This window comes from Platichthys flesus, chromosome 4 (genome assembly GCF_949316205.1).
Source record: "Platichthys flesus chromosome 4, fPlaFle2.1, whole genome shotgun sequence".
Taxonomy (NCBI): domain Eukaryota; kingdom Metazoa; phylum Chordata; class Actinopteri; order Pleuronectiformes; family Pleuronectidae; genus Platichthys; species Platichthys flesus.
The window spans coordinates 22,631,962-22,643,645 of NC_084948.1; the positions used below are offsets into that span (position 1 = coordinate 22,631,962).

General features: G+C 47.5%; 1 protein-coding gene across 1 annotated transcript in view; it reads right to left on the minus strand.

Moving 5' to 3' along the window:
• LOC133951869 (roundabout homolog 2-like) overlaps positions 1–11,167 on the minus strand; it is a 153,194-nt gene extending 142,027 nt beyond the window's left edge. The window contains 1 exon segment of the mRNA XM_062386094.1: positions 10,450–11,167. Coding sequence (XP_062242078.1) covers positions 10,450–10,504 — 55 coding nt within the window. The 5' untranslated portion in view covers positions 10,505–11,167.
• Positions 11,168–11,684: the final 517 nt, after the last annotated feature.

Genomic DNA, 11,684 nt, shown 5'->3' on the forward strand with positions numbered 1-11,684 from the left:
AACGGAAGATGACCTATTGGTTGTCGAACAGAACCCTCCAGTATCTGGCAAGATTCTAACCAACGTCTTTCACCCAAAGTCGGTAAATTAGCCAGTCCCCCGCTCAGAGCCAGGGCCACAGGGCACAGGGGCAAGTTAGTATTCTGGCAGGAAGTGACTTCATAAATGAAGGAGTAATTAACACCGTGACATTGATAAATGGAGGGGCAAGATAAAGGACAGACATGAAGAGACCCCCATCTCGCTCAGTGTCAAATGCATATTTATTCTTATCTTACCGGAGCATCTGCTTCCCCCATAATCCAGCGGCCCTGTGGTGGCTCTCCACCGAGGCCGGGGCGCATGCACAGCACCAAACTACGGTGACTCCATTTGATTTATATCAGTGTAATTTCTTTAAATCCAATTTGTATTCCAATCTAGTGCCCTCTAATCACTTAAACCTTGAGTCTCCATCTGCTCTCCTCTTTCCTGTTAAAAATGAACACAGCAGATGCCTCTACAATTGTCCTTTCACTGCCAGAAGAGGTGAAGGCGGGAGCAGGGGACTGGTCAGTGTGCTTCCTGAGAGGAGGGCAGTCGGGTGTAGAGGTAGAAAAGGTTAAAAGCACCCCCATATGCCACCGAGTATGTTTAGAAAGATGCTCATCAATCTGGATATTGGAAAACCTCAACATGTAAACCCTATTTGACTGTTATATGTCTTTTCTTGTTTCTTTCTGTGGCTCAAATTTGACCCTCAATGTGTGATGTCCAGGAAGGCAGCGGGCCGCCATCAGATTAAGCTTCTCACAGAAGCGAAAGTCAATTTTCAGCTTCCTATCGGGCCCCCGCTCTCACTCTCTTTACGGTAAATGGGCTTTCTGTTGCCCTTTTAATGCGATCATTGGCGCTGTGCAATCAAGTGCTCTCTGAGCTGAGGCGAGTGCACTTCACTGGGTCTCGGGGCACACGCTCCAATCAAAACGCTGCGTTTTCCCCTGTCTGCGATAACACCACCATTACTTTTCACCACTGCTGTGAAGTCATCCCCGTCCTGGAGGAGAGCGGGGACCGGAGAACAAACAAACAAGCGTGCAGACAGAGAGTGAAATCGGAGAGAGGGATTACTGAGGTGGAAGCTGATCCTTCTCGGCCTTTTCTTTCAGGCTACTTATGTCAGCTTCACTGAAATCGGATGCTACTTTGTAATGCTGCTGTCCAAGAAATGTCCAGTGCTTCCTCCCTCTTTTGTGTCTTTTCCATCTTCCAACGAATCCCTTCACATTTGTCACTGGAATTTAACTAAAGGCATAGAAACGTCAAATATATACATCGAATTTGATGTTCAAACCCAGGATGAAGCAACAGCAGCTCACGCTTCCTTAGATTCAACTGACCACACACATAGAATTGTATTATTTTTTTCTATTATCTTTGTCACAGATTTATTCATGTGTGCAACAGAAGGTCAGCCCTTTGATGATCTTTTTGTAATTATTTTTATTAGCTCCCGGGAGAAATCCCAGCCCACCAGCCCACCAGCCGAATCAATACCCACACCAGTCTCAGCCCGAGCATAAAAGGAAGGGCTCCCCAAAGAGATATTAGTTATTCGGGCCAACAGACATGTGTGCTGATCACAGGTAACCAACAGCAACCTTATAGACCAAGGCAAAAAAAAAAGTTCCAGTCGCTGAGGCTCCATAAAACATCAAACATGAAAAAAAAAAACAAGGTCCAGGCCGGGACTCAGTAGAACTGTAATGTGAGGAGGGAGGCGGTGGAGGCATTTCAGGCAGAAAGTGCTGAAGCCCAGTGAGCTCAGTGAATACCAAAAGAGAAAAAAAAATGAAAACCTCAAAGAAATTTCAGAAGGAATGAATTATGCATGAGATCTATGTTGTCCATCCTGAAATGTATTCTCCCCCTGCCTCTCGTTTCTCCTCAACCTCTGCCACTCCATCTCTTTCTCTCTACGTGTCTCGGCCTCCCCCCTTTCCAATATCTCTCCGTCTCCTTCACTTGCTCCCTGTCCTGTTATGTCCTCGCCTCGCTGTGAGGGTGACGGAGTCATATCCGTCATGTCATCAGAGGGGAAATGGGAGAGAGCGGCTGGGGGAACCGGGGGTAGCGATGGGATGATGTTACTGGCCGTGCACGCCTCTGCACTGGCCCCGCCATGACACCCGCGAGCAGCCCGCTCTGCAGCCGAGATTTATCTTCTTTATGGCGGGGCTGTCAGTGCCTGCCCCCCCCTCAGCACCAGACACACAGCTCATCTCGGTGAGGTGTCACTAAAGACAACCTACTGTATCAGCTGGAGAGTATCCCGAGCTCAGCCACAGGGTACAGCCTCGGATACACACCAAAAAACAGAGAAGACACAGAGAGTGAAGTGAAGGGCGTTCACAGATTCTTCCGCTTCATCTTCTATTGCAGGAGAGGGAGGAAGTCTGAGCTAGCCAGCTAGCGGGCTCACATGATGGGCTCTGTTCCAGCTCAGTGCCCTGCTTACAGCCCCCCCACCCCCACCCGCCCCTCTCCTGCTAAGATCTATACTCTGAAAGCAAACACAAGGGTAATTCTAGGAGCTGCTCCCAACCTCGCGCTGCATCCATGCCTGCCTCCGACAAACATTAGATTGAATTCCACACCGGGTGTATATTTCGGGCAGTGGCGTAGTGGGGTCGTATTGACTCTGCATCTGTGTATTTGCCCTCTCTCCCCCTTGCTGTTGGAATATATAAATAGATAACTGTGGGAAACAGAGTATCTGATATTGCTGCAAACGGCCTGATGCACATTGCTCGCTGCAGAGGAGGAGAGATCACTGAAGGGGAAACGAGAGAGACACAGGGAGGGAGAGGAAGGAAGACGTGAGAACAGTTTGGGTTCTGCTTATGATGAAGTTTAATGTGCTGATAAGGGTTCTGTTTGCTCTGGACAAACAGCTGATTAGTGGAAGGAGTGCAGCACCGGCTCTGTGGGACCGTCGGGCGACCGGTGGGGACACTGAATTTTGTGATGCAGATTAAATGATTTCCGATGCCAGGTCCACTCAAGCATGTAGCCTGCTGCGCCCCCCCACCTCCTTCATCCCTCGCTCTTCCCCTGCTACACCCCATGTGCTCGCCTGCCTCTGCTTTGCACTCCGGCTGCAGCCTTGATATTAAAAATAAGTGCGTGTGTGTTGAAAATCAACGACTCAGATCCCAGACCAAGTGATAAAACTTAAAGAGGTGAGTTAAATGATTAATAGTCGGCCTTTCCTTGTCCTGTATTGTGGAGGAGCCATAAAGATTAGTTAACATCCACTTGCTCCAGTCAAGCACTGGTCATCTGCAGAGAGCTGTGGTGTGGTACAGCAGGTACTTTTCTATAAAATCAGATAAGGGAGTTTATGTTGATGTTCCCAAGGTGTGTTTGTGTGTGTGTGTGTGTGTGTGTGCGTGTGCGTGTGTGTGTGTGTGTTTGTGTGTGTGTGTGTGTGAGAGAGTGTGTGTGATTGTTGACGCAGCTGGGCTCAAACATCCAAACACCAATCCCCTATACATTCAAGCATGGGCCACTCTGACAGTTCCTACCGGGGGAACTGCAATGAAATGAATGGCATCAATTGATTCTCCCTCAAGCATTGTAATCTCTTTACCTGCATTGCTGAGCTGCCCCTACAGATTGAACAGGGGGGGGGAATAAATAAGTGCTTTATTGCTTCAGAAATGAAGTCAAAGGAGTGGGGTTGGGTGGAGGGTGGAGGGTGGAGGGTGGAGGGTGGAGGGTGGGGGCCTTCAGGTGTCTATGACACACTGTACTGAGAGATGAGTGGATAATTGGAGGTGTGCTGCGGGTGCCGACCTGTAGTGAACACATCGCAGTGTCCTTGCATGTCAATGAGGGCAGTCGCTAAATCCAGCCCCTCCAGCTCCTCCAGCCCCTCCAGCCCCTCCAGCCCCTCCAGCCCCTCCAGCCCCTCCAGCTCCTCCAGCCCCTCCAGCCCCTCCAGCCCCTCCAGCCCCTCCAGCCCCTCCAGCGGCCCTCGGCCCCGCAGGTGAACATGAGGAATAAGAACTGTAATCACAGACTATCTGAGTGATGGACTTTTTAGGGTGCAGCATAACAAGTCATGATGAGATTTATTAAATTTCTATTCCAGGGGACACTTCATCTGGTCTTGCCGAGGGCTACAGGGTCAGGGGGGGGCAGCAGTATGTGAAGGAAGGTCTTATTACATTTACTCAGGCCCGTATAGCCATGCCAACACAAAACAAACAACGGGGCCGTGATGGTTATGAATAGTGCTCAGAAAACCAATCGCACATACAATCACTTAGTTTCATAATTCCACCGCTGGCCGGTTGTCGCTGTGTCTCTCGCTGACGAATGCCCGGGAGCGAGCCCTCCGAAAAATTCATCAACCCCCGGGAAGTGAACCTGGTGAGTTCAAACGTTCAAGGATGCGATTAAGTCGTTTTTTTTCCCTCTCTGCCACAATGGGTGTGACACTTGGCTTGTGCCATGTTTCACCCGGAGACTCCAGCCACAAAGCCGGTCTCACCAGGAGCCATTCCATGCAGTAAATAACCTCACCCCGGGTCACGGTGGCTCGGGCAACAGTGTGGTGTCGCCACTTTTCTCAGGAGGAAAACAACAAGAACAGATTCCCACAACACTGACACACACAACTAACAAATGATTATGTCTGTAAGAGTGGGATCATATTCCAACTGTCATTTTTGCATAGTTTTGCATATTACATATCAAAGCATAGCAATCTGCTTACACACAGACTATCTGGACAAAAACTACCAGGGAAATAACTATGTGTCTAGATGTTTTCAAATGTACCACAGTCAAGACGACAAAGAGGTACAGACAGCACATTGTGTATACCATCATTATACATACTTTGCAATTATGTTATAAAGCTACACCTGCACCCGTCTGACGATGCTAGTTGTAAAACACACGGCTTCCTTGCCCTAAATGCTATTGACCATTATATTATAAATAGAACCACATTTGAAAAATGACTAGAAATGACTGAGAACATATACACGACATAAAAATGTTGAGATAAGTATAATTTCTATATTTCTACAGAACCTGACTTATTTTTGCAACCGATGGAGTCGCCCTCTGCTGGTTCATAACAGAATGCGGGTTTCTGTAAATTCCATATTGGCCTCACTCTCCGGACCCAGAGTCGACTTGTACTTTCATCAACAGTCTATGGTTTGGTTACAGTGATAGTGTGTAGGTTGGAGTTTATGCAATTCCTTAGTTTACGATTCCCCAGTATGTTACGGGGGAAGACAAAGGCACCGGGCTGTCATGGCCGAGTGATCCGCAGACCGCTCTGCAGGACGGAGATGGTGGAACAAGACACGCATTCGGCGGCCCCGCCAGCGGACAGCTGCTGTGTGTGACGGATGTGTGCTCGAGTGTTGTGCTCTGCCTGCCCATCTTCACGTGTCTCCCACTGAGAAACAGCTCATGCATTTTTATCACCAGGCCTGACCTCATCTCTCAAGACACTGGTGAGACACTCTGCTCAGGTACAACTGTCACGCTAACGCTCGACAATGACAAACAAGAAGGTTTGTTACTGAGTGAAAACACAGGGAAGAAAAACAAGCAGGAATGTGGTGGTAAATTTACTGATAATAAATTGAAGTGGGTATTTGCTGTGTATTAATACAGCACATTTAGCTCATGTGCATTAATGTCTCCTCACTCTCTTCTTCTGAAACATAAATGCTTGATGCCACCAGAGTGCATGCATGGACGCCTGCATTGGTTTTAATGCATCTGTGTATGCTTTCAATGCGTGTGCGGTCTAACGCTGATGATTATGTATAATTACCGGAGTTGCATGTTTGTATGTGAGTAAATCAACCTTGACATTCCGCCTTTCTCTATCTGAAGGTTGTTGCGAAACAGCCGACCAGAGGGCAAAGTGAGGGCGACGAGATACAGAGTAATTAGACGCTTCCTCAGAACCTGCTCCAGTGCAGCATGAAACATGAAAACACTGTTAAAGGCGAATCAGTGAGTTTAAGGACTCACAGACTCGTGTTCTGCTCCTTCCTGACTTCCTGTCTGCATATAGGCGTGCGCTTTGAATAATCGGGTTTTGTTTTGTTATCGCATTCAGACTGTAACTGAGTAATCTGTCCCACACCCAGGCAGTTTGCATTTTAACTGCAGGCTGGGTGTTTGCAGGCTGATGGATAAGGATTTGTTCACTATCATCTCATCATCAGCGGTTGCATGAGAGGAATTCTTTGCTGTTGGCCTGAAATTCACCGTCGCCTGTTTGGGAAACAAGAGGCGGTGGGAGAATAGAGAGAGGATTATCTCTGTGTATCGGGGCCCGGGAGGGCGAGCACAGGTGTGTATTCTGTAAGTACAGGTGTGTGGGACAGGTGAAGTCCCTCATCGCTTGGAGTCAGCAGGCTCAATTCATCATTTCACTCCTCCCCCTCCCCTCCCCCCCCCACCCCTGACTCCACACATACTCCCACTGTACCGCCATCGCAGGTGCACAACTGCCCCTCGGTGTTTGAATTCCACCCTCATGCACACCGACAACTGACACAGAGATAATATGTGTGTGTATGTGAGGAAGAGGAGGATGGGGTTAAGGAAGTTTGGAAATATTAATCATGCAGGATTAAATATATATACTATATATATATATATATATATATAGTATATTTATGTGCAATATGGCTGTTAGCATTAAACCGCCATCTTTTCCTGTTTGTTCTCTAATCCTCCTTTGTCTTTGTTTCCCTGGGCAGAAACATTGAGGCATTAGACCTTTTTTCTGCTCTGTAAATGTCAGGGGTATGCTTGGCTGATGCTTAATAAAGCGGAGGTAAAACAGGGAGAAGTGGTTTATTGCCTCCGCTGCATTCTGCCGGTCTCGCAGCAGCGAAAATCAGCCACGTGCACTTTCTCCATCTCTCTCCCTCGTCTGCGCTATAAAAAAAAAGAGTAAGGGCGTTGACCAGCGTGACCAGAGAACTTAAAACAGCTGTGAATCTTTTTTTTTTTTTTTACTGATCACAGAGCAGTGTTTCACAGTCGATCCTGAACGTGTGGGATTGACGGCTGCTGAAACACGAGCCGCCGAGTAACCAGACTTGGATGGTAAAGTCTCACAGGAGCTGACAGGCCCATGTCATTGGTCAAGTAACACTTATCACACTCGCACAAAGACCTGTAAACTGATTTCCCTACTTCTTTCTTCGCTGTTGATTCACTTTCTCTAACAATCGCCCCCTTGAATGTTATTGTCTTTACTCTCCGCTCAATGCTTGACGTTAATCGGAGAATAAACAGCGGTGCCCTTCGATGTGGAGGGAAGTGGCTTTGGTGACAGTGATGAGACCGTGGGAGACAGCAGAGAGGAGCTTCCTGTAGATCTCAGATGAAGGTTCATCATTAGAGCGAGCCCATTCCAGCAAATGAACCGCAATTACAATAACGCAGCCTAAACGCAGCCAAGTCGAGCAGAACAATCACATTTGTGGATGAGACACAGGAATGGCTCTCGCACAATGACTTCAGCCTGCCTCATCATTCACTGGGACTATTTTAATCTGGCTTTACTTCACATTATAGGGCAGTACTCCCAACCACTCACATTCAATCATGACCATCAACGGAGCTGTTAGTCTCCAGGGAGCGATGGTAATAAAGCCTAATGCCCAAGTTGCTTTTAAAAGGTCGTGCTGTTCAACAACTTGTCTCTCAACTCTTATATTTGATTACACTCGTAATGCGTCTTCAGGCCCTTTCTGACTTTCAGTTTCTTTAGACTCAGCCTGGGTGACACCACGGCCCTGCTGGCTGAGGGAGATAGAGAGAGGGCTGTGCACTTTCTGAGGCATCGGACAACCCGAGTGGTCGTCGCCACGGCCTTTCAGACAGATTAGACAGTCCCGAAAGTCGGGAGCATGTTTCAGCACCTCTCGGTGTGTCACCCGGGATGGGTGTGATGTCACCAGGTCCTGCATCAGACACAATCATGCAGGAGGTCTCAGAATAGCACCGGGTCAGGAGTGCACGGTCCCTATGCAAAGCATCCTCTAATCCAGCTTCACAAGCAGCGGAGCAGAGTTTTAAGAGATAACCAGGCAGCTGCTGACCGTTGTATTCCTGGAGATATCTCCTCCTGCAATCAGTCTGATTCTTAAAAGAGTGTGCTACCCCGGTTTTCTTTGGTCTCAACATCCCTCCCCTCTCTCTCTCTCTCTCTCTTGCTCTCTTGCTCTCTCCCAGCCCTGGCAACACCCAACACACTTTCTCATCCTCTATTCTGTCTCCATCTTACCTTTTCTCTCCTCGCCTTACACACTAGCGGTATTAATCACAACACACTAAACAGTGACTGACGCCATTCACAAGGTTGGGCTTTGTCGGTTTCGCTGCCCAGTGAATACAACTCCAGACCTTTTTGTCTGCCTAAGTGGACTCTTAGAGGAAGCCCCTCCCTCTCTAAGGACCCTCAGATTACCTCTGAAAAGGGCTGGGTGATGGGTAAATTTGTGCTGGGATGGAGCGGGGGAGGAAGCAAGGAAAACTGTCGGGGGGGGGGGGGGGGGGTGACAGGCAAATTATTGGGAGGATCCAAAGCTCCCAGGGAGATGTGCACCCTCTCCCTCTGGGCAGCCAGCAATGCCATCAGCCACTGCCTAGCAACCAGTGGGTTTGGCTGAGCACAGTGAAAGACGGCAGAGATTGCAAAAGAAAGAGGATAAAAAAAGAGAAATATCCAAACCCCTGCACACAGAGGACTGGATTTGCCAACCACAGAAGCCACGAGGATTGAACTAAAAAGGCCTCAGGAGCAAAACTCGCAGCTGCGAAGGACAAAAGCCGGAGTTGACAGGTGAAAGAAAAAGAAAAATGGGGCCTTGCAGCCTCCAGCATTCAGTGTGAAGACAACCTGGGCTCTACGTACTGCTAACTTGTACAAACAGCACAAAGCAAACCGGAGTGTGACTCATCACTCACGACCTTGAGCAGATATAATGCCCCAGGAGGTGACAGGTCAGGAGTATTGTGGTTCTTTTTTGTTTTCATTATGAGGTTCTCATTGTTTGTGTGTTTCAAGGTGTGTCCAGCTCAAAAGCGCCACTGAAATTTAATCGGATGCATTTTTTAAAAAAGGTGCTACGTCTACACCCCTCCCATCATTCCACCAGTCACAGGTTGGACCAATCCCAGTGACGATTTCTGTCCCAGAAGCCCCCCACCCACCCATCCAGCCACCCATTTCGATGATTAATGTAAGTCATCAGATTAACTCTACAGTCGACGTGCTTTTTATTTCCTGTTAAACCACGATTCCCAAAAAATCCCTGTAAAATGATTATTCTTTTATTTTATTTTTTCTAAATGCTGACTTTGCATTCCGGGGTCGAGTGGACAAAAGGAGCCGAAGCTTTTGGCTGCAGCAATCACCAGAGATCACCATTATTAAAGTTTAATCAAACAAATGGGAATAACTGATTGGGGCATTGTCCCAGTTTGGGTTTAAGCCAGCTTACACCAACGTGCACAAGTGCAGCAGTGAAATCCCAAAAGCCAAATGACCACAGCAGTGCAGAGACAGTGTGGAATCACAACACCTACAAGCCAGTAAAGCTCCTTGTGCCCACCGATCTGAACAAACTACTTTCTCTTGTGTTGAGAGCACTTTGTCTGACATTTGTGTTTTTCCTGGAAACACAAACACGAGTGGGATTTGTTTGCCAATATTCCAAAAAAAAATCCTGAAGCAAAACACTGCCTCCACCTCTAGAGAGAGAACCTGTAGCCAGTGCAACAGCACCTGACCATCTACTCAGAGATCTGTGCTTCACACTGAATTAGAGAATCTTACTCTCAGAGGAACATTGCTAAACAAATCCCTAACTGATTACATTTTGGTATATAATCATAAACTATCCTACAACATATATATTTTTTAAATGTTAATTACTCAGAAAACCGGAGTTGTTCTGCTTCTTCTATTTGTTGCATATGAATATAAAACAAATCTCTCTCCTCGATTTTAACCTCTTAACAGACACTTCAAAAAGACAATAGCTGCAGTGGATGGAAGAGCTGAATTCAACTACTTGTTCATATATGACTTTGAATTCAATTTCGAGAACAGGAGACACAGACTCCTGAGAAGGTGCAACATGGATTTAAATCACAAGGTTATTAACATAAACCCGGGATTGCAGCTAATAATCATTTAATCATCAAAGCCCAGTGAATTGATGGAATGTATATTATATTATATTCTTCCCTCCAACAACATAAACGCACATTACGCACAGATGGACACTGCTGAGGCGGACGAGTGGCGTCTCAATGGTTGTGTTTGAAGTCTGTGCCAAACAGAAACTAATCATTTGAAGACAAGTAGGAAGTTTGTTTACTCAAAGAAACGTTTTTAAAACTTACCATCAGCTTGAAAATACAGTAATCCACCAACAAGGATGAACGCTAGCGGACCCATACTAGCATATTAAACATCCACGGCGGGCGCGCAAATCCTCCAATCTCAGCGCACAAAAAAAGAGAATATGTCCAAAATAAAAAATAACGACAGCCGAGTGGGCTCCGTGTTTCTGTGGCGTGAGCACGCGGAGGTTCACTCACTGACAGCAGCCAGTTTAAATGTCCACAAGCAGAGAGGATCCATTGAACCGCAGGTCACCCGGAGCTGCTCGGGCTGTGAAGATCCAGCAAACCCGTCAAACCAAACTCTCCGTGTTTGCGTAAAATTATCCGCGCGTGTCCGGTGGGTTCATCCGCAAGCTGCGCCGGTTCCCCGGCAGGATGAAGCCCACACAGGGAGTCGGGGGGGAGGATTTGAAGTCCACGCTGGAAAACAAACGCAGCTACAGGCTATGCACTTCTCCGCATGCCCTCGGTTCCTTGAGACGCGTCTTTGGCACCTCTCAACCCCCTTAAAAAAATCCACAATCTTCTCCCCAGTTCAACACATGGTCACCACCAGCCTCCAACTCCTGCGCCCCCCCCACACAAGTTGCTTTATTACACAGGGACCCAGCTCCCCGAAGACCCTTGTGCTTGGGAATATAGACGTGTAAGAGTGCAGTCACGCCACAAGTCACTTGAACATCCTTCTTCTCTCTGTCTGTCTGTCTGCTTTGGGAACAGCGCGGCCGCTAGGAGCGCACTGCCTCTGCGCAACCGGCACAGCTCGCAACCCAAAACGCACTGAGGAGCCACACTGGAGATCCACACACACACGCACACACAACGCGGACGGATAGGGGAGATGGAAGCGGCCGGAGGGGAGAGAGAGAGACTGAAAGGAAAGGAAGTCAAGGAGAGTCTGGAGCTGAGTCCAAATAAGTCATAAAGAAAACGAAGCTGCACCGTTTGTAACGCAGGAAAAAGTGATAAACACTGACGCAGTGGAGCTGGATGATACAATCCACACCAAGTGTTTATTACACACATTTAGCTTTTCTACTTTATCGCCTCACATAAATCTGTGCAGGACATCAATCCGTTATTTATCACACAACGTGAGCAATATACTGGGAATCAAATCAGAAACTATCCAGAGAAATCACATCTCGAATTTGGCATATTAAAAGGGCCAACAGGTATCAGAGCAAATGATAATATATTAAAGGTTAAGGCAATCATTTTGGGGGGAAAAG